The following is a 23531-nucleotide window of genomic DNA, read 5'->3' on the forward strand; positions in this document are numbered from 1 at the left end:
AAATAGAACATCTCAGGAACATGATAGAAACACACACACACACACACACACACACACACACACACACACACACACACAAACACAAACACACTGGGAAAAGCAAAAACCAAAAACAGCATTCAGTTTTCCCCTTGTCATTAGTGTAGAGTGTTGTAATCACATAACGAGTTTTTTGAGCACATACTTTGTACCTGGTGTTATGTTGATTGGTTGACATGCATGAGCTTATTAAATTCTTACAATAACTCTATAAAGTAGCTCCTACTTTGAGGATCCTCATTTTATACATGTGGAGACTTAAGGTAGTTAAGTAACTTTCCTAAAGGGTCATTTAGCTAATAAGGTACATGGGTAGGTCTCAAGCCCGGTTCTGTTTCATGCCAAAGCGTGTGCTTGTAACTGCTCTGCACTATGTATTCACTTTTACATGTATTCATTATGTATTCGCTTTTACGTATCTCCTGGGTTTGACTTACAGAGACATAAAGATGATCGATCATGTTTGATGGAGTCTTATGCCTCTTCCAGGAGGAGGGGGAGGTGAGCATAAATGGACAATGACTATTTCCTCACCAAACTACCAGTCAAACCCCCAGTCTCTGCCCACTGAAGAGTATTTGAAAACTATAGCAGTAAAATCAGCTCAACTCCCTCTTGTGAACTCTCAAGTTTCTGAGGAAGAGAACCAGGATGGAAGATTGTATAACTTAGTAGTTAAGAGCACAGGCTTTGGAGTCAGGCTTTCTGGGTTTGAATTCTGGTTCTGTCATTTGACATTTGTGTGACTTCAAGCCTATTACATAACCTGTTTTACCTCAGTTTCATGATCTGTAAAATGATAACTATTAATAGTGCCAACTTCATAGGGTTTCTGAGAGGTTTAATTGATTTAATTCATTTAAAGCATTTAGAAAGATACACCTAATAAATGTCTTTTAACTCCAAATCTTCCCCAAATTCTCCTTCCTTAAGTAAAGCCTTTCTTGTAAAAGTTTTCTCCTTTTATGTTTCAGAGCACCTCCCTACCCCACCCCTTGCCGTGCCTAGTATTGCAAGATTTAGCAAAAACAAAAACAAAAACAAAGATAAACAAAACGACCTGGGAGGCCCTGTTAAATTTGAATTTCAGATTAACAATGAATAACTTTTTCATATAAGTACATCATAAAGTGAGATTTATACAAAAAACTCATCTGCTGTTTATCAGAAATTCAACTTTAACTGGGCATCTCATATTTTAGATAGTAATCCTACCCATGTCCCACTCCCAGTTTTTATTGTGAAACTCTTGAATTCTTGAACTACATGATTTTAGCTGCCTCTGAATGTGGATGGGAGATGAGATGATTCATGGTAAATGGTCTCATTTACCATGAATCATCTCATGGTAAATGATTTGGTAGATAAAGGCCACTGGGCCTTTGCAGATATTTTGCTTCCTCTTCTCTCTCCCTCCTCAGGGGCTTTGCAGTTATATTTCCCCTTTTAAAGACTGTAATTCGTCTGTTTTTGCATGGCTGTTCCTCATTCTAGAATGAAGCCTTAGTAACCCCATGCTCTTTCATTGCATAAACTGTCTGTTCCTCAGGTCAAAGCATACATGAATGTTAAAGTTTTCCTTCCTGGAAAAACATGTAATCCATATCATTATTAATGAGAGATTTTCCATTCTTTTTTTTTGCACTAAGTCTTTGAAATCTGAATATTATGTTACAGTGATAGTACATCTCCATTAGTATTAACCACATTTCAAGTGCTAAATAGCCACATCTGACTAATGGCATGTATTGGAGAGTGTAGCTGTGTGCTCTCAGTCTTATGCTGCTTTTTCTTTTTTGTTGTTGAAATGTTTCTTCAACCACATTCTTTATTGTTTCATATAGTACTCATCCCAAATATATAACTCTGTATCATAGATTGACCTGAATTGAATATCTGCCTATCAAACTTCCTACTATTTGAACCATCAAACGTACCTTCTCAAGTGCTTGACCTCTGCTCCCCAAATGAGCTTTGAGTTCTTATTATCCAGCAAAAAGACACAGGCATAAATATTTAGCTATAGTCCTTTATCAAAAGCATATCCACCACTGTTCTTGAAGTCACTAGACCTGGAAGGATGGCTTGTTACACTGACCCTATCCAATAACAAATGCCAAACTATTATTTAAAAGTCTTTTTTTTTTTTGATGATTTAACATTTCTTAATAGAGAAAATGTCACCAAAATAATTATTTTAAAAAATCATTTACACGTTTGACAGCTTCCTGGATCTCACGCTTCTGAGAGTGTTGATTGAGTAAAGAGCAACAGATAAATATGTGTACAAGTAACATAGCCGCTTACATGAGACATTTTGCTTTGAGACCATGGGTATCAACACAAATTGTCCCCAAAAGAGCACTGATTCCTCAATATTGAACTATTTGTTCATGGTTAGTTCAATAGCCACATAATCGCCCAAGCTATCTTCATCATTAGCTGGACCACTGCAACCTTCCAACTAGATTCCCCACAACCACCTCATTCATTCTCCATATTGTACCTACTGTCATCATTTAATTTTTTTATTTTTTTAAAATTAATTAATTTATTTATTTTGGCTGCGTTGGATCTTTGTTGCTGTGCGCAGGCTTTCTCTGGTTGTGGTGAGCAAGGGCCACTCTTCGTTGCAGTGCACAGGCTTCTCGTTGCAGTGGCTTCTCTTGTTGCAGAGCACGGGCTCTAGGCACACGGGCTTCAGTAGTTGCAGCACGTGGGCTCAGTAGTTGTGGCTTGCGGGCTCTGGAGCGCAGGCTCAGTAGTTGTGGTGCACGGGCTTAGTTGCTCCGCAGCATGTGGGATCTTCCCGGACCAGGGCTCGAACCCTTGTCCCCTGCATTGGCAGGGGACACTGCACCACCAGGGAAGCCCTGTCATCATTTTAAATCACAGATCTGATTCTGTTTTAAGCACTTTTGAGATTAAAATTCTTTAATGGCTTAACATTCAAAATTCTGTGAGTGGCTAAGAAGGTGTAAAACTAGGCTCTACCTCTTCAAACTCATCTCGTCCCATTTCCAACCTGGCTCCCTGTGCTTCTTTAGTTTCCTTTGGTAAATCTAGCTCCTTGCCACCTGAGCTAGTCCCCTGATTGTAGTCCCATCTGGCAGATTTTACAGATCTCAGCCAAAATTTCATTTCCTCAAAGAATAATTCCCTGTCCCCCTTGATGAGAGTGCACTTCTTATTGGTGGATTCATTACAATTATAATTAAAGATTTAATTATGTGAGTAAGCAGCTGTAGAATATCTGCCTTTTTCATTAGTCTGTAAGTTCCACTTGGAAAGGAGCAGTGTTTACCTTATTACTCTTCATGTTCTGAATGCCTAGCTACTTCATAATAAATACTCACAACATTACAGCATAAAGATGAAGAGCTTGGCATCTAAAGTCAAGATTCCAGAGTTAGAGAACTGATATTTTGGGGCAAGTGGCCCAATATCTCCAAACTTCAATTCCTTAATCTATATAGTAGGGATAAGAATGGTACCATTTTATAAAGCTATTGTTAAGATTAAATAAGATAATTTGTGTAAAATGCTTACACTGTTATTTCCTTGTGGAAAAAGGCTCAGTGTACTTGAATGATTGTGTAGGTGATGATTTTTGTTAAACCACATACTTCCTCTGTGTTTTATTCCCTTGCACAAACAAGTAACATTTTTATACTAGAACTTCCCACGTGTTTTATTAAAGGGAAAGAATGCACTATTTTGGCCAAAAAAATTGATATAGTTCTCTTAACAATTATAGTTTTAAATGTAAATTATAAAGACATGCTTTGGTTTATGCTTTGCAGCTTCCTGTAAGCTTCAGTTATATGACTCAGCATGTGTAAGTGCAATTTATTTCTAGGACACTGACAAGGTCAAGTGTTGGGATTGGCCAGTCTGATATGCCATAGTCACCGAAGAGGTGCCTCCCTGTGAAGTCTTTTGGTGCCCTGCCAGCCAGCTTTCCCCTGTCAAGTCTCAGATCTTATTTAATACCCTCCCTCTCACTTCTATAGCCCCTTTATTTATGTATGCTAAGAAAATTTTGAGAAATGAGTCTTAGCCAAATATATATTAATTACATGTCTTAAAAGTATTCCAGTTTCCACAGGACCCAATCAAGTGTCTGGAGGACAAAGATGGCATTCCCAGCCATTCAACAACTATTTTTTGATCAACTATTTTTTGGATAAAATATTAGAGGTTATTTAACTGATTGTGTGAATAAATGGAGAATAATTGATTAACAAATACTAATATTCTGGCAATAGTGCATTGTGAGAAGTAGTATAGCATCATAGTTAATTAACAGCACTGGCCCCTATAGTGAGGCAGTTTTGGAGTCATCCCCCCCCCCAAAAAGTGGGTCTACCACTTCAGGAAGTTATTAACTTTTCAAAGATTCAGTCTCTTACGTGTAAAATGGAGGCCACATGGAGTTCACCTTCAGGACTATTATGAGAATCCAACAAGATAATGTATAGAAAGCACTTAGTATAATGCCTGGCAAATGTTAAGTGTTTCAAAATAATAGGTAGAGATGATTTCTATTTTTAATGTTATTCAGATAAATATATCAAAATCTCAAGAGGGCAAGAAAGTAGGACTTATGATTAAATATGACTTTGCATATGTCATTTAATGTCTTAGAATACTTAATTCCTATGTAAATTAAGTTTCTATTTTTCCGTATGGGAATTCGTTCATGAATAAAATTTCAAGCAGTTATCTTTATATAGCATTTTATTAAAATATTCATTAACCTTTTTCTATGTAACTGGCATTATGTTAAATCTTTTTAATGCATTATCTCATAACAACTCAATAATAAAGGTACTAACGTTATCTCCATTTCCCAGATAGGAAAATTTGGATTAGAGTGATTAATTAACTTGTCTATGGATATAAAGATAATAATGGAGCTAGGAGCCAAACTTAAACAGTGTGACTTCAAGGCCCATGTGCTGTGCTATGCAAATATGATTCATGTACATCTTTGGTCGCTGTGACAGAAGATGGGTTAGGCAGAAAAGAGTGTCACCATTTTGTAGAAAAGGAAATTGCTGGAATCAGTGATAAATGATTTTTTCAGGGTCACATGGCTCATCAGTTGTGGAGCTAGATCTGGAACTTCCAATGGCTAATGCTAACATGAGCATTTATACATAGCCATTCCTTGTTACCTCTCAAAAATAAAAAGGAAGGTAATTATAGCTGTGAAAGCACTTTGAATAGAACATGAAGTGGTTCAGAAATGAGAGTGATTTTTGTTATGATTATCTTTATAACTATTGGTATTATCCTTGATGTCCTTGAAAGGAAGGGCTAACAGAACTAGTTCATTTCACTAAGTCAAATGTATCCATCTAACACCATATTTGTGTGCAGGACACATTGGTTAGAACCAATGCTGAAAGGACTAGATCTGGAGGATGGAACTTAAAAAGTGTGAAATGTTCAGCCTCATGTAGGAAATCTCAGGTCTGAAGACAAAGGAAAGCCCTTTTCTTACAAAGAATAGTGACTTTCCAAAATTTCTGATTCTACTAAATATAGAAAGGAGGATTGTTATGCTGAGGGTTGGGTAATTCTCCAGTGTTGCAGGACAGGTCTTCATTGATATGAATCACATTGGGTAGGATCATATTTGTGACTCTGCTCCTTAAAGTGTTGTGACTATGGAAAAGCTATAACAACACACCTATCAACAGATTGTCAGATAAATACCAACCAGGTTGCCAGATCTGGCTTTGCTCTGGGCCAACCTGGTTTTGACTCAGAACTTGGGTAGCTTGTTTCACATACCCACCCACATTCCTCTTCTGTCCTGACATTATCCATCTCATCCCCTGTCCCTGTTTCTGGTTCAACCACTCCTTTCTCTTGCTCTGGTGATTTTGCTTTAGTGTCCCTGTTTACTTTAAAAATGTATTAAATTCTGGCCTTACCCACTGTACAGAGCCTCAGAAGTTCTCTAACAAGCAGGACCTTGCCCAGCCAGGACAATCTACGTTGGGTTTCCTCATCTATATCTTTAGGGGGAACAAAACAAAGAAGTAACAAGAGCTAGAATTTGGATTCAGGTAACTCTGGGCTCAAGATCAGATTTGATTCTAATTCTTAAATATTTGACCTTAGCTAGTATTTAAGTCTTCTGAGCATCAGTGGTAAACTTCGTAGGGTGCATCCTGTCCAAGGTAAAAATCCACATGATTGTAGTGGAGAATCAACTTGAAATAGATAAGCCTGGTAATTTTAGGAAGTAAATTCTCAACATCTTTGAGATCAGCCACAGGGTCCTGTCCACCGCTCCACACTGCTGTTGGAACTTCCATCTTAGAAACGTTGTATAGGGGAGGTGTATGCTAAATTAAATTGAAGAGAGATAAAAATAGTTTTCACAGAAAACCACACTATAGAAGTAAGGTTAACTGTCAGTTGTTAAGCAAGTTCTTCAAATGCTAAAAATGTGCAATTAGGACATACTTAATGATATATAAACATTAACATGTTAAAAATACTTGAAAGTACTGTTGTGCAATAATATGAATTGTGGATTAAAAAAAAACAACCATTATATTCCTGATTTTCACTTTTGGGAAAAAAGAAAAGGATCCCAGAGGAAGAGAGGCTCTCATTTCTATGGGGGGCCATCTTTCTAGTAGCACTTGGGTTGAGAGTGTATCCATTTCAAACAAAATATTGGATAGAATAAATATAAATACCCCTTCTTATTGCAGAAATCTGGGCTCAGAGGAGTTAATTACACTTGAGAAGACTCTTTAGGGGGCATTGAGACTAATGTACAAAAAAGACATTTACAAATAATGTTTAAAAGGAGCCAGACTGTTACACAGAAATAGAGTGGCTATGATGCTAATCCCCTGGCAAGTTTCCCTTCTTTCTGGTAACACAACCTTTCTTGTGCTGATTCAACAAATCCCAAAACCCCAGTTCCAGAGTGGTCCAGGGTGACCAGTCCTGGTCAATTAGTCCTTCATTCTTCTGGTCGCAGTATAATTGTATGAGCTACGGGCACATTACTAAAATTGGGTCAGACTTCTCTCGGGAACTTTTTACCAGAGCTATTGAGAAAATATTGCCATTTTCTTTGAGTTTGCAGTTTAAAAAAGCTATATGAGCTAGGTCCATAACGTTACCATTGTACTACTATCTTGGAAGTAGCCTAAGAATGGAAACAGCATATGCAAGCAGAATTGAAAGAGACTGAGAGGGAGAGAGAAAGAGAGAGCCTGAGGACGGTATATAAGTTCCTGGCTATTGTGCGTTTACCACTATACTTTTTATTTCAGTAAAACTAAAACATTTTTTAAAACATAAAATAAAGTTGATTTCTACTACTTGCAATGGAAAGAGTTGCATATTCTATGGACTAAATTGTGTTCCCCTCAAATTCATATGTTGAAACCCTAACCCCAAAGTGATCGTATTTGGAGACAAGGCTTTTAGGAAGTAATTAAGTTTAAATGAGGTCATAAGGTTTGGGTCCCAATCCAATAGGATTGGTGGCCTTATAAGAAGGGGAAGAGAGAGAGATTAATGTCTCTCTCTCTCGCCAACCACATAGAGGAAAGGCTATGTGGATACACATGTGGAAGGTGGCTTTCTGCAGTCCAGGAAGAGAGCCCTCACTAGGACCTGACGGCGCTGGCACACTGATCTCAGACTTCCAGCTTCCAGAACTCTTAGAAATAAATTTCTGTTGTTTAAGCCACTCAGTCTATGGGATTTTTTATGATAGCCCAAAGAGATTAATACACCATAGTTAATTTTGGCAGCAAGACTAGGAAGAAAAGGTAACATGGACCAGGTTATAAATCCTTAGGAAATAGTAACATTGGCCAGGGAAAGGTTTCCAAGAGGACTAGAAATGTGCCTGGGGGAGACCCCTGACTCGGTGACTCTGCACCTTGAGTTCTCCTAGTAGAGAGATATGAGGCAGAGCGCACTGGTATAGTCATTCCACATTTCACTGTCACTGGATGGGTCTTTGCATTACCAAATATATCAAGTATAATTCCCCTACCCTGTAATACTGGGAGGCCTTGGACCTGGGCTTAGGAGCAAGTGGTAAATGGGAATGTGTAGCTATGAGAAGGCAATGTGAAGGGCAAAGAAGGAAATGAGTGCAGATAAGCACTGACCAGTAGTGCACTCGAGGGAAGGGTGAACTCAGAAAAGCCTGGTGCAAGGCCCCAATGCAAAAGTGCAACTGATGAAAGAAGAGGCATGCTCTTCCTGATTTGACAGTTTTCTCAGCAGAATAATACAAAGCATAAATATTCAAATGCAAGGATGGAGAGACATAAAGAATAGAAAAACAACACAGCACAGAGTGGCAAAAATATTAGCAAGTTTTAAGGCACAAGTGGGTCTCAGGGACCTCTGAAATGAGAATACATTTATTGCAATAATTTAATACCCTGATAAGAATGAATGGGGGAGCCCAGAAGATGGCAAAGCAAAAATGAACATCAATGGCTTCCCTGGTGGCGCAGTGGTTGAGAGTCCGCCTGCCAATGCAGGGGACACGGGTTCGTGCCCCGGTTTGGGAGGATCCCACATGCCGCAGAGTGGCTGGGCCCGTGAGCCATGGCCGCTGAGCCTGCGCGTCCGGAGCCTGTGCTCTGCAACGGTAGAGGCCGCAGCAGTGAGAGGCCCGCATTTTACTTTCTTAGTTATACAGGATTGGTGATTATATTGGTAATCACACCTGCCTAATTTATGGGGATATTACTTACAGTTGTGACAAAGGTTATTAATGTTTAAAACTTATATATTGTTCGCCCTCAGTCTGTTTTAGGTTTTCTTTTTTCCCCCCAAAGTTCCAAGCAAAAGATTCATATTTGAACTTGAATGGCCATGTATTTTGATAGAATCTGCAAGCACAGTGACAAAGTTAAAACTTGTGATTCAACTCTCATTCAAATAGGTATTTGAGTCTTACAGGGTAAGGTCATCATGTAAAAAGCTTTTCTTTTTTGCGTTACGCCGGTTTCTCACTGCTGTGGCCCTCTCCCGTTGCGGAGCGCAGGCTCCGGACGCGGCTCACGTGTCCAGCCGCTTCGCGGCATGCGGGATCTTTCCAGACAGGGGCACGAACCCGTATCCCCTACGTCGGAAGGTGGATTCTCAACCACTGCGCCACCAGGGAAACCCTAAAAAAAAAAGTTTTCTTCAAGCAACTATATACTCTTGCTAGGACAAGGAATTGGTTAATTACAAGAGTAAATAGTACTTTGACACAGTGTGTGAGTTTGTGTGTGTGGGCACACACCACCCCACACACATATAACGATAGCAGTTTAGGAGAAAAATCAGATTTTTCACACTAGTTGAAATTATGCATTTTCACTATTGTAGTTATTACGGTGGCACTGAAATTGCTTTTTAAAAAATTTCCAAATTTCTGTCCATATCCTTGATTTGAAAAACCCATGTATCTTTGATGACTATGTGTTTAATTTAAGCTCAGTCTATCAGCAAGAGGCCAAAGCCATCATTGGATTTCCTTACATACTGAAAAAGAAAATATTTTAATATTATAAATAAATAAAATAATATTTAACAACGACACCTATTTGCTTTAATATAGAGTTTTTGCTCCAAAAGTTTTCATGTATAATGTCAAGAAATATTTTGACATATCATTATCTGGCAGATAGGACTGTTTCTCCCTAAAGGTGATATTCCTGTCTGGAATATCTCTAATAATTCATGTACTTTTAAAAAATGACTAGTAAATGACATCCCAAAGAATTATTAGGAAAATGTTAGTTCATTTTATGAGAGACAGTTAAGAAGCCAGAGAATATGCTCCAGAAACAAAATTATGTATCTTTAATTCTTTCTTTAAAATATGGTCTTAATTAAGTGCTGAGAATTTCTATTTTTTGAAAAGGAATACGTGTAGTGGAAGAAGAATGGACTTTTGATCCAGGAACTCCTGTGTCATATTCTGGTTCTTTATAAGCTAAATAATTTTGAAAATTTACCTAAAACTCTCTGAGCTTCTGGAAAAATAGAGACAATAATATTTACCTTGGAAGGTCATTCTGAGGATCAAAAATAATGTTATGGCACATGGTAAGAACCCAATAAACAACATCTGATCTATACAAAATATCTGGCATAGTGAATGGGGCCTAGTAGGTGCTTGATGAGTAGATACTATTTTTTAAGTTCATTTGCAGCATGCAACTGACTGATGATTGTTGATATTGTACCTGGTGGAAGTGCATCATGTTCTGATCATGGTTTCCCCAATCAAAAGCTTGGAACTGACCAGAATTAACAGCCTATAATAAGATAAAAATAATAAACATGTTAAAATGATGCAAGAAAACAACATACATTTAAAGACAGTTAACAAAAAATTTACAAAACGGATTGACATAATGTCCCACTCTTTAGCACATGAGCTAAAAGTCAATAAAGTTTAATAAGTCAAATAATAAAAATGATAAAAATCGATACTAATTCACAGAACTGACTTACAATCCTTTCTTCCCCTCTGTGCTTTTCCAACAAAAATCCTCAAGCACTGATGGCTTTAAATACTACAACGTTGTATACATAGAAAATGTTTGAAAGATGCTAAATTGAATGATTCTTGAATATCCTGGCTTCAGGAATTTATATATATATATTTTAAAAAGGCACCAACTACACATTTCCTACATTTAAAAATGACTGCTATTATTATTTAAAAACTTTATGCCTTATCATCCTTGTCAGATGGTCTAGGATGTTATGATTATATTCCTTATTCTTAAACATTTTTGTTACTTTTGAAAGGAATGCTCACTCAGAGAACACCCTCAGGGCTTTCTGAGGTATAGCCTCTGTCTGTCTGTCTCCTGTCTGTAGAGCCAAGCAGCCTGCCATGTTGTCAGTAACATGGCCATGGACTGAGTGTCTGAGACAGTGTATGTAACCTTTTTTCATTTTAAATTTTCGACTTCAGATATTAGAGTAGAAGCATTAATACTTCTAGGGGTTCCTTTTTCTGTTATTTGCCACCCATGTTGGATTGAGGAGACAGATAATTTTTACCTTTACCTCAAGAAGTTCATTAAATTATTCTCAGACTACTCCAAGGATTTTTTTTTTCCCTTAACTTGAATCTCAGATTTTTTTTTCACATTAATTGATTTCGTTCTGATTTTTTGTTTGAAATGGTTCCCATCGTGATTTATATTGACAGAGACAGTAGTCCGCAGCTGTTGAAATTCTGTAGGTTTTCAGCAATGAGAGGCAATAGAGTGTACAAGTTAGGAACTTGGGTTCTAGCATCAAACAGACCTTGTTTGAATCCAAGCTTAATGGATTATTAAGTCTGTGATCCAGGCAAGATATGTATCTTCTCTAAACCTATTGTCTCATCTGTGCAATGGAAATGACAATAACATTCTTCTTATAGGGTTGTGAAGATTAAATATGGTAATGCATAAAAGGCATGTAGCACCTGGGAATAGTCAAGAAATCACTCTTTTTATTAATATTACTACCATCATCACTATCATCATCATCCGTGCCTTAGCTCTCTATATAACTTATAATCAAATGTTTTATCTCCCCACGCCCAGTTATTTCTATTCTGAAGAGAACTTTCTGTCAAAGGAGAAGAGATATCTTTAAGAAGAGTCAGCTGTGAGATGTGTAAGGGGGTGGTTATGACATCTGTAGAATGGGAATATCAATGCCTTCATTGAAAGATTGTTATGAGAATTCATAAGAAAGAATGAGACAGAATTAAATCGTATATTTGGACAACAAGAACACATAGTAAGTGCTCAATAAATGTGAAATTGAAGTTGTCTTTCCTGGAAAGGCATGCCTATCAGAGTCTACCTGTCTCCTCACCAGTAGGAGGTCCTGTGTCCAGAATATCTTTCTTCCTGTAGGAATTTGAAGGCTTATCTTCTGGGGATGGAACTCTTCAAAGAATTTCAGAAATCCTCAACTAGTATTTCAGACTATCTATTGCAGCAATTCTCAACTTTAAAGCATGGAACAAATTTATCAGGGTGTAAGTTAAAATTCAAATTCCTAGAGATCTCAGATCCCTATTAAATGTTTTAAAGTATTTAATAATCAAAATGTGTAATTAAATATTAAAACCTTGGGAAGACCTTTCCCCCCCCCACATACTCATACATACTTGGCTCAGAAAGCTATACCAACTGAATTTGACTTGACAAATATTGAGTAATATAGTAACAAAAAAAAACATAACCCTTAAACTGAGAGTAAAAACAGAAACACTTAATCTATTTTAATCCCTCCTAACATTTAATTTCCTCTGAATTAAGCAATATTTCCACATTCTGAAATCACCCATATCCCAATTAGAGGATAAACAGCTCTTTTTGGAATAGCCTGTATCATGTTATATAAAGCTTTATTAGAGCTAATGATTTTGCAAAAGAGGAAACATAAACTTTTCCTTAAAAAGGCAATTCCGAGTAATCTAAATGTCAGAATTCAGTCAGAATACCTGGGAACCCAAACATTAGATACAAAGGACATGGAGAATAGAAGGGAGTAAAAGAAATCAACATGAGTTGATACTGATTCCAGAAACATCCACCTGACAGTAGCAGAACCTGCAAAATCCTGCAGTGAGCTCTCTTGGGAGCGCACCTCAGGGATCTTGCAGAGATACGTGCGTGTCACATCAGGAACAGGGGGCATGTACCTGGGCCCAATGCAGCATATTCTGAACAGATGTTCCCGCAGGGCTTTGTGACAAATAAACTTCTAAGCGACTCTGCAAAGTAAAAAGATTCTTACCTGAAGGCTAATCATATAATCACACCATAAGTAAATCTGAGTATTTTTTTCTCTCTCTTTCTCTCCTCTCTCTTTCAAGGAACAAACATGTACCATACCCTCTAAAGACATAGTAACCAAAGAAGCCCGTCTTTAAGAACTTTTTTCTCCTTCATTTCCATACTTCTGTCCTGGGCAGTATCTTTGTAAAGCCCACAGAGGGCATCCTGCTGGTCAAAGACAAAAGGTAACGTAGGGCTTCCCTGGTGGCGCAGTGGTTGAGAATCCGCCTGCCGATGCAGGAGACACGGGTTCGTGCCCTGGTCCGGGAAGATCCCACATGCCGCGGAGCAACTAAGCCCGTGAGCCATGGCCGCCAGGCCTGCGCGTCCGGAGCCTGTGCTCCGCAACGGGAGAGGCCACAACAGTGAGAGGCCCGCATACCGCAAAAAAAAAAAAAAAAAAAAAAAAAAAAAAAAGGTAATGTAGCTTTTCTTTCCAGCCTTACCTCAGACAGGTCCAAGAATATAGACAGTCAAGAGATAAAAGCCGCAGTGATCTTCTCCTTCACCCTGTGATAAGTCCTAAGGGAGATTTCCAGAAAGTTGTTCGTCGTGAAAGATTGAGAACAGATCTGAATGTTTTATCATGCCTTCTTAAAAATTTGGTAAATGTTCTGCAGGACTCTTTGACAGTTTGTGGGACATAATCTATCCAGTATTTAAACCTCTATTAATGATTAGATTTCTTTTTGAATCAAAAAAATCTTGATTTTTAAATATTTCCAACAGCATTTTGCGTTCTTTAGTATACAAAAGAGTTATTTTCCACCAGAGTGAGTATCTGAAACATCTTGGAGCTTTAAAAAATATAGCTACCTACTTATTTCTGGTCCCATTTCTTGATCAGTTTCATTTTTCCTCTTTAGTAAGGGTACCAAGTAAATTTCTGGGGTGCACACTGACAATATGATAGTCCTGGAATTAACCTTTCTAAAGTTGACCTTTGCATCTTGATTTTTTTTTCTTGCATATGTACTTTACGTACACACACGCCAAGTGGAGTATTTAAAACAACTCTCGATGTAATAATAAGGGCACTTCTTCAGAGCTTGTGAAGAAAACCTGCGTAGAAAAAGAAATGTCCATTTCCTTCTTGTAGATTCCACAGTGTGCATTTGGACGGAAAAGGAAAATTCAAAGAGCAGTCATCCATATAAATGAGCAACGTACACACTTTATTCATTGGTAGTATTCTCCTTACCTGAAGGCCCAGTATTCTGGTGAGGTGGTTGACAATTTCACGTGTCTTCTGGACCAGGTGTTTCCCCAGCTGTTCCCCATCCATACATCATAACCAACATCTGCCAGAAGGAAAGGCAAGCTGTTGTTGGCCAGGTTGCAAATCCAGTTACTGGCAGATGCAATTAAGCCATGTTGCAGGTACACAGCAGTCTTTGCAGCTGCAAAATACAAGTAACAGGAGTTTTTTATACGAACTTCCTTGGTGCTTACAAGAAAATTCTTTTTCCTGACTCCCTGAAATACAGAAGGAAAGTTAAGAGATGAAATTTGGCACCAGGTAAGCCGAGGTTCTAGGGATTTGAACTACTCCTGAAGCTGGGCAAGTTATTTATCTTCTCTATGTCTTGTTTTTATCTTTGCAAAATCGGGATTATGTGCAATGTATTGTATTGTTTATACAGCGATTGGAGTCAGATTGCCCTGATTTAAAATCTCTTCTGCTACGTGTTAACCTCTTTGTGCCTTAATTAACTTATTTTGTAATGGGGAATAATAAAAATTGCTATCTTATAGTGTAGTTATAAGAATTAAGTTAGAATTAAAATACACAAAATTCTGTCCAGCACAATAAATATCTGCTCTACAATTATTCACATTAACGACATTTTATTTCTCAAAAAGCATCTGGTGACAAAACTAAGTTTTTTCCAAGATAATAACAAAGACAATAAAAATGCCATTTATTGAATGCTTCCTGAATGCCCGGCATTATGCTAGTTAATTTGCATTGTCAGAAAGCAAAATGCAAGGTTTTAAGTGAAATTTACACAAGGTAAAATTGTTAATTTGACGTTAAAATCCTACTCACAAGTAGAATTGGAACAATTTGACTAAAGAAAGAGAAAAAAATAAGGAAACGGGGAAGTGGTGCTAAAAACATAGAGAAGAGAAAAAGAAGTGACTAGGATATTTCTGTCTTTTATAAATGGTTTGTGATGCTGTGTTGGTACCCCAGGACTTTCCCTTAGGTCACCTTTGGAGCTAGACCAGCTTTCTATGATTGAGTAGGCTAGACTGGCCTCTCAGAAAGCCTCAGTGAGGAAGTGAGGATAAAGTTTATATCCATTAATCCATCTTTTGAGGAAAAAGAGAAAGAAGAGATGTTACTAATTCTGCTAAATTACAGCCAAAGAGCTGTCCTAATCCATAGCCCCTTTCTAATCTGAGCCCTCAGGCAGCTTCTCATTGCAGAGACAGCTTTCATGCATGCTTTTGGCAGCTACCTGGCAGAACTGATAAGATAAAAGTTTGGGGAAACGAAGTTCCTGTGAGTATTTCCAAAGGTAATGGAGTTATTTTAGGGGATGGTCAGTTCTATAAAGTGAACAGCACCGTTCCACCTCTCTCTCTTTTTTAAAATCTAGATTGTCTCTTTAAATAACTAACTCTCTGATATTGGAAATTTTGGTTATACAATGCTCCAAAGAACAAAAGGAGCTAAGAAATGAGAGAAGAAAGCAAACAGTTCTTGAAGTGGATTCCTCTCTTCTCTATAGATATCAACCTATATTGTAGGGAGCTAGAAATGGCTCTAACTGAGTTGAAGTATAGAACTAATAGGGTCAGATTTACTTTAAAAAATAAAATCCCAGTGACTTACATAGAGAACTAATTACAAATGAAATAATCCCAGTTAGAAAGCTGTTGTAGTAGCTGGAGCACAAGACAATGGTGAAGTCGAAGCCTGGACTTGAGCAATGTTGAAGCTGAGAGTTTTCAGATTAGAGAGAAGTTTGGAAGGCAAAATTGATAGGTCTTGGTTATTGGCTGGGTATAGGAAATGTGGGAGAGGAAAGTATCAAAATGACCCTAGAGTTTTGGTTTTTAAACCTGGAAACTGGCATCTCTAGAGTAAGACCAAGTTTTCTTTTGTTTCTGTGTTTGTTTGGAAAGAGGACAAAGTGATGGAGGAAAGGAAAGAGTATATAGTGTATGTGAAAATGCTTTAAAAACTCCAAAGTGTTATGCAAATGAAATAGTAGAGGTGGTGGTGATGGGCTTTTAGGGCATGAACCACCCATTTCCTTGCATGGCCTTGCAATAAACCTTTCTCTGCTCCAAATTCCTACGTTTCAGTTTGTTTGGCCTCACTGTACATTGAGCACACGAACTTGCGTTAACACTTTGCCTGGGAAAGCAATAAAGTTATTCTTTCTACTTCACCCAAAACTCTGTCTCAGAGATTCAATTTGGCACCGGTGCACAGAAGCCGAGTTTTCGGCATCCGTAACAGCTAAGGTTCCTCTGAAATAGAAGTATAAAAGCCACAAAGCTGAACCACATTATAAGATATGAGAATTGTCTCTAATAAGAAATATGTTACTTACCAGAGTCAATGACATAAAGATTACAATAGGTATAAGTATTTAGAAATGTGAGTTTCTGATTATAAAGCCTAGCCAAAGGAAAGCAAATCAACAACAGCATAACACAATGTGTCTGCTTAATAGATTTAGAACACTGATTCTCAAAGTAAGTATTTCTGACCAGAAGCATCAATGTCACTTGGGAAATTGTTAGAAATGCAGATTTTTAGACTCACCCCAGACCTACTGAATGAGGAACACTGGGGTTTAGTCCTAGCAATTTGTGTTTGTAAAAGCCTTTCAGGTGATTCTGATGTACACTAAACGTTGATGTTGAGAGACTTCTCCAGAGTATTTCTGTACGTCTCAGATCAGTTTTTTTCCAGGCTGTCTTTTCAAGGATGTTTGTAAAGCAAACAGCCTGGAAAGATAGAAGTACTGTCTCTCTCCAGGGTAGAGGGCAGGTTTGTTCTTGACCAGTATGATAAAGAAAATGTCTCTCTCTGGGGCAGAGACTGGACAGGTCTCTGCTAACAGCTGCCTTTATAAGACTGGGGGCTTCCTAAGCGTGGGGATCCTCACTGTGACATAGATACACTATATGTCCAATGTTCAACTAGGCCTGCTTTCACATTACCCCTATGGATCTTGAAGATCAAGGGGAATGTGAAGGTCATGAAGTCTGTGTGTTATGAGTAATAGAGTCTTTTAATCTTTGAAATGGGGGTTTCCCGTCTTCTGCCAGCATCCATGAAATTGTGGCGCCAGCTTGCAAGACTAGTCACATCTGTGACAGATCAGAGCTCCTGGACCAGGACACTCAAACACATTGGAATTCTTTCACTTTAGTCAGTTCTCTGCTCAGGTGTCACTTCTCAAAGGACCTTTCCTGATCATTCTATTTAACATAGTGCCTTGTGTGCTTCCTACTCACCTATCTGCTATATTTTTATTACCAGTGGTTATAATACCCGATAACATAATATACATACATACATTTATCTGTTTATAATTTATTATCAACCTTCACCACTAAAATATAAGTTCTATGAGGGCAAAAGATTTGTCTTTTGTTCTGCATCCAGAACAGTGTCTAGCTTGATAAATATTTATTAAATGAATATCAATAGAATGTATTCTATACAACTTAAGCTTACTAAACGGATATAAATATTTTCCACGAGTAGGACAGATATACTAGACCAAGAACTTTTTTTAAAAATATTGAACCCAATTGATTAATTTTGCCCTGTTTTGATAATAAGTTCAGCCATATTTTGTATCATTGCTTGGACAGGCATTTAGCAGAGGGCATATAAAATAACTCTAGGATATCATTTCCAAATTGTCTCACCTCTTTTTTTGGTTTGAACTTGCTCTAGAGCCAAACCATTTGCAGATCTTCTAATCTTTTAATTTCCTTTGGTGATTTGAGCGGTTTTAAATTCAATCAGCCTTTAGAATTCTGAAGACTAGTAAATGTATGCTATGAGATGTTTCAAAGTGCAAGTGTGAAACATAGAATCCTAAACTCATTAAAATGAAAAATCTGAAGCTCTCAGAAAGGGTATATTAATGTTTCAATGATTAAAATTGTTTGGCAGTATATTTATTCAAGGAAAAATAATTCTTTTTCTGACTCTGTGCCTGGCTGACTGTGTACTCACAGTCTCAGCAAATCATGTATGTTTGTGCATAAATATGTGCATAATTTTATATGTATAATATTATACATGATGTATTATGTATATATTTATGCACATAAAATATATAATATGCATTTGTCAAAATACGTATGTATACCTGTAAATATTTTTACACTCACAATGAACATATATTCTTCAGTGTTCTGTAACCTAATCCAACATCTTTATGATGAAGACATAAGGATTCACCAGCAGTCACCCAACTCCCAGTAAATAATCCTGTATCATAAATCTCCACCTAGTAGGTACTGGCCTTGCTATAGAGACATAAGTTGAGCAATAAAATAGTAAGCTAAGTAATCTGGTGCTACTGAGTGCTGACATATATGGATTGTGTTCTCTACAGTAAGGAGCAGTAGATTGTTGGGACTTGTAGAGAGACCTTGAATTAAGGACATTTAAAAAAGCATAAGTGTTTCACTGAAACCTCAAGCTCACAGATACGGCAAGTTAAGGAGCCCTGGTTTGGAGAGCCAACTGGATGATACAATAGATGAGATGAAAACTTTGGAAGAATGAGTAGGCAAACCACATGAATATGAGAAGAAGAAAGTATTTTTCAAATGCTTTTTCAGTCTCAGAAATAAACCTTGAAATAATTATATGAGGGTTAATATTCAGAGAAATATAATTCATTAAGCTCCAAAATGTATAGTAAGATAAAATCTTTAGATGGAAGCCAACTGGTCCCTCAGATTGGGTCTAACTTGGCTCCATAATTGTGTGTAAGCTTTGGCTTTCTGTGTTTTTTAATATAACTTCAGTACTTAAAGATAGTCGGGTTTGAGGAACTGCTTTATACCAACCAAAATCACAAGAAGGGCTCAATGAACCAGAATATCAATGCTTTATGTCTCCAGAGAAATTACCTGCTGTTCAGTAGATCATACACTTAATATTAACTGTTCTATGAACTTCTTCACTTAGTAGGTTAGTCCAGTTTGAAGCTAAGATTGTCTGGTATATAAGAACAACAAAATTAACTTAATAGATAGTGCCTTGGAGCTATAAAAGTAATAATGGGTCATATTGGTTGAGTGCTATCATGAATCATACACTAATTATATTAAACTCTCTGGCACAGAGTAGCCATTCAATACATAGTTGTTCAAAATGAATATGGAAATCCTCACAACAACCCTTTGAGGTTGAAACATAGATCCATACTTACTGTAGAACTTACTATGACATCTCCTTGTTATGATGCCTTGACTTGCTTTACAGTTTATTTCAGCTATAATTTAATATCCTTGATGAGGTTTTAGATTCACTGCTATTATGAGCAACCCATCTGAAAACTACTTAGGGTGGGTTATTTAAGCAGACATTTCATCTCATATATATTTTAATTTGCTTTCCTAAGTGCTATTTTCAAAAGGAAATTCTAGAGTGGCATCCTCCTTGTATGCCTTAAACATTTTTCCCTGTTTGGCTAAGATTATATATGGCTTTTGCAATCTGATCTCTGAGTAGGGTTACAATGACCAACTGAGACACAACAAAGCAGATGAGGATGAGGTTTGCATCTGAAAGCACAAATCCCTTCCTGTACCTTCCTTTTTTCTTTTTTTAAAAAATTTTGTTTTATTTACTTTTTTATACAGCAGGTTCTTATTAGTTATCCATTTTATACATATTAGTATGTATATGTCAATACCTTCTAATATTTTCCATTCTTTACTTTTCTTCTCACCTCTATTCCTTCTTTCTCACTCTAACATCTATCTAGCTACTTCTACTTTCTTTCACACTAGCAGAGAAAGCTCATATTCAACCAGCATTTTTCTCATACTAGATATCTGTGTAGAGCCTAGGAACTCAGATGTCCAGTATTACTCTGAAAAATGCTTTAAAAAAACCTCAGCACCACCTCACCCCATTGCCTCCCTCAGATAACTCTAGAAATATTTAATTTGAAAGTACAACAGAGCTATGTACATCAGCTTTGTGCAGCAGAAAGAGAAGAGTACTTGGGCTAGAATGTCTGGATTTTAACAATGCCAGTTGTACGTCCTTTATTAAGGTGCTCAACCTTTATGAACTTTAATATCCTCACTTGGAAAATGATGGGGTTAAACTAGGTCATGCTTAGGCATCTTTTAATTTTAGAATATCTTGACTTTTAAACATGTGAATTGTATTATATCTAGTAGGCTTGAGATTACAACACAGTTCTCTGTTCAGATATATTGGTCTTCCTATGAGTTATGTACAGAGCATGGATACATACTTGTAAACCCAAAATAAATTAAGAATTTTGGAGGGGAATGTGAGCAACAATATGATGGTTCAAGTTAAGAGGTATGTATGAGGCACAGCTTGGGGAATGTGCGTACTCAAGGCATCTGGTAAGTAGAAGCCAGGGATGATGCTAAATATCCTACAATGTCCAGGACAATAAAAAAAATTCTCTGTCCAAAAATGTCAATAATGTTGAGCTTAAGAAATCCTTTACCTCCCACCTTCCTGAACTGGGGGTTGCCTGTTGCTTCCTAAGTTACCCTTGTTCTTTTCTCCCTAGAAAGGGAAAGTGAGCTGACCTCAATTCAATTTACAGTCTAATTTGCCTTTTTGTGGAGTTTAACAAGCAAAAGAGCAAGTGATATCCCCATAGCACAGATGGAGAGACTGAGCTTTAGCAACAAAAGACAATAGAAAGAAAACAATTTACTCAATCTCAAGAGTGCATACGAGGTATCAATACTCAAGCCCAAGACCGTCTTTTGGCAACACCCATGATTCACGGCTCATTATCTACCTGGAGTTTAGAAGATAAAATGAATGGGAAGATTGGAAGAGAAGTTTCACCTCCCCAAGACTGTGTTCTCTCAAGAGTTTCTAGATAAATTTTCAAGTGAAAAAAAAATCTAATTAAAAAAAATTCTTTTCAATTAAAAATGACCAATGAAAAGTTTGTTGATGCTAATATATTTTGAAAGTCAGAATTACAGAAAGAAACATTGCATTTAAAACAGTACAGAAAACTATGTGGAAGAGAAGAAATTATTTTGGGAAAAGTAAATGAATAATTCTTTAAATCCAGCATTACTTTTTATGTTCTGCCATCATAGAAATGATTTCATTGTAAACTTCCCGAGGTGCATCCATTGCCCAGATAAAGTCCAGGTGATTGTAAGTAGGAATTTCCTTGTGGTAAATGAGATTAGACAGTTTTGGAAGCAAAAGGTCAACATCCTGAGGGTCAGCCAACAGGTCATTGTCACCGCTCCATACTGCAATTGGCACATCCATGGCTGTCAAATTGTAGTTGGGAGGTGTGGTCTAAAACACAAGAGGAAAATAATCAGAGTTTTTATAAGTAACTGCACTTGAAACTCAATACTTAACTCAGTGGGTAGATTAGATATCATTAACTAACCTAGTTTTTTAAAAATTGAGATATAATTGATATATAGCATTATACTAGTTGCAGGTGCGCTCCAATGATTCCATACATGTATACATTGTGAAATGATGACCACAATAAATCTAGTTAACATCTACCAGCACATGTAGTTTTTTTATATATATATTTGTAATGAGAACTTTTAAGATATACTCTCTTGGCAACTTTCAAACGTACAGTACAGTATTATTAACTATAGTCACCATGCTGTACATTACACCTCCAGGTCGTACTTATTTTATAACTGGAAGTTCATATTCTCTGACCACCTTTACCTATTTTGCCCATGCCTCTGGCAACCACCAATCTGTTTTCCGTATCTATGAGGTTTTAAATTTTTTTTATTTTTTAGATGCCACATGTAAGTGAGATTATACAATATTTATCTGTCTGTGTCTAGCTTATTTCATTTAGCATAATATCCTCAAGGTCCATCCATGTTGTCACAAGTGGCATGACCCAGTTTCATAAGTAAATCTTAACAATTATTGCTCAGAGGTACCTTTATCCACAGAGGAACGTGGATGCAGTGTTTTAAATCAGTGCTTCTCAAATTCTAAAGGCCCTGTGAATCACTAGGGGATCTTAATAAAATGAAGAATCTGATCCAGTATATCTGGAGGAAGAGCCTAGATTCTGCATTCCCAGACGATACTGAGGCTGCTGGTCCTGGACCATGCTTTGAATAGGCGGGCTTTAGATAATAATTCTTACAAAGTAAAAACTTAGATTTCGACTCAAGCTGAAGGAAGTGAATCTGACTGAATTTTAACTGTGATAGATACTTTCTACTCAAATAGTTACTCAAAATGCTCTGAGTCATTTATTTTGGCTTTGTATGGGCTCCCAGTATAGTCATTCCATAGGTAATCATTTCATTTAAGGAGCTGTATTTGTTAAATACTTGCCTGATTTTACTAAATATAGGTTCAAATTCTGAGAAAATCTATCAGTAGCCCCATTTCCTATTTCTACAAAATCTCCATTCACACATAGATTTTAAAGAGATTCATGAAGCAGGCCAAGGGGACAAGAGAATCACTGCTAATTTTCCCACTGTTCACAGGGAATTTTGTTAGTTTTTAAAGATGATATTCTGAAGAATTCTAATCCAATATATGAATATTTTCTTTATCCTTATGTAATAGCCAATTCACCAAAGAAAAATATTTTATTATATGCAATTTTTCATAGTATTTTAATACTTTACTATATTCCTTTATATGTGGAAGAAAAGGGAAAATTGTGGAGAATATCAATAAGAATAAACTTACTTTTCTTTACCCATATTCCACTATTCAAAGTGTTTTCCAGAACTTAGCTTCCGGCTCTTTAATTAGTGTCACTCCCTCAGTCAGTTGAAACCATCTTGAGTTTGGCTTGGTTGAAGGGAGAATGGAATTGAGAGTGGGTGTTTCATGCCCCACTTGGCCCTTCAAGACAGAGTCTCTGATTACTGTTATTAGAGCCCAGTAGAAAGATAGAGTCTGTGTCTGGGGGTTTGAGGTTGTGATGGTTGGGGGGAAAAGTCTTAACAACAAATGTTTGATCTGATTGTGTTCAGAAAACCTCTTTAAAGACATCAGAGATGTAAAAACAAGGAGGCGGGGCCATCTTTTTCACACAAAAGACATTGTGGTGAAAAGATATAAATCCCTTGTAGATACTGAGTCATTGAAGCAGATGAAAATTAATAGGGTTCTTACTACTTGGATGGAAAAATTGGACGTGGGGTGAAGTAGAAGGGGAAAGAATTACCAAAAAAACACAGAGTACTTCTCTCATTCAAAATTAGCCTGTGACAATCTGAGAGTTTATCCTGAGCTGACATTACCCATTAATTACTGTCAATAACTCCCCGAGTCTGGGTGGAGAGATGAAAAGTTATTGTCTCAACTCATATTAACCTCAGGTACGATGGACTCCAAAGCCTGGCTTCTTTGTACTACAAGTAGGAGGAATGCTCAATATATCTACC

The 23531-nt window shown here is 37.1% G+C and overlaps 3 protein-coding genes across 3 annotated transcripts in view; 1 reads left to right on the forward strand and 2 right to left on the reverse strand.

Moving 5' to 3' along the window:
• Positions 1 to 23531, forward strand: part of ANKRD22 (ankyrin repeat domain 22) — an 80986-nt gene that overhangs the window by 45162 nt on the left and 12293 nt on the right. The window lies entirely within an intron of this gene.
• On the reverse strand, positions 6198 to 16359 carry LOC131750307 (lipase member K-like). The gene is made up of 6 exons (XM_059052818.1): positions 16332 to 16359; positions 14095 to 14293; positions 13883 to 13955; positions 12758 to 12829; positions 10284 to 10355; positions 6198 to 6401 (listed from the first exon to the last, which is right to left on the reverse strand). The coding sequence occupies exons 1-6, from the start codon at positions 16357 to 16359 to the stop codon at positions 6198 to 6200; spliced, it is 648 nt and encodes a 215-aa protein (XP_058908801.1).
• LOC131751626 (gastric triacylglycerol lipase) overlaps positions 21193 to 23531 on the reverse strand; it is a 54179-nt gene continuing 51840 nt past the window's right edge. The window contains exon 10 of the mRNA XM_067025098.1: positions 21193 to 21429. Within this exon, the coding sequence (XP_066881199.1) occupies positions 21193 to 21429 (237 nt within the window). The remainder of the gene's footprint in view (positions 21430 to 23531) is intronic.

This window comes from Kogia breviceps, chromosome 2 (assembly GCF_026419965.1).
Source record: "Kogia breviceps isolate mKogBre1 chromosome 2, mKogBre1 haplotype 1, whole genome shotgun sequence".
Taxonomy (NCBI): domain Eukaryota; kingdom Metazoa; phylum Chordata; class Mammalia; order Artiodactyla; family Physeteridae; genus Kogia; species Kogia breviceps.

Coding starts and splice junctions, on each gene's coding strand:
- LOC131750307 (XM_059052818.1), bottom strand. CDS start 16,359: ATGCCGAAAACTCGGCTTCTGTGCACCG. Junction 14,294..16,331: donor AACTCGGCTTCTGTGCACCG/GTGCCAAATTGA, acceptor TGTATTTTGCAG/CTGCAAAGACTGCTGTGTAC. Junction 13,956..14,094: donor CCAGAATACTGGGCCTTCAG/GTAAGGAGAATA, acceptor TTTTCTACGCAG/GTTTTCTTCACAAGCTCTGA.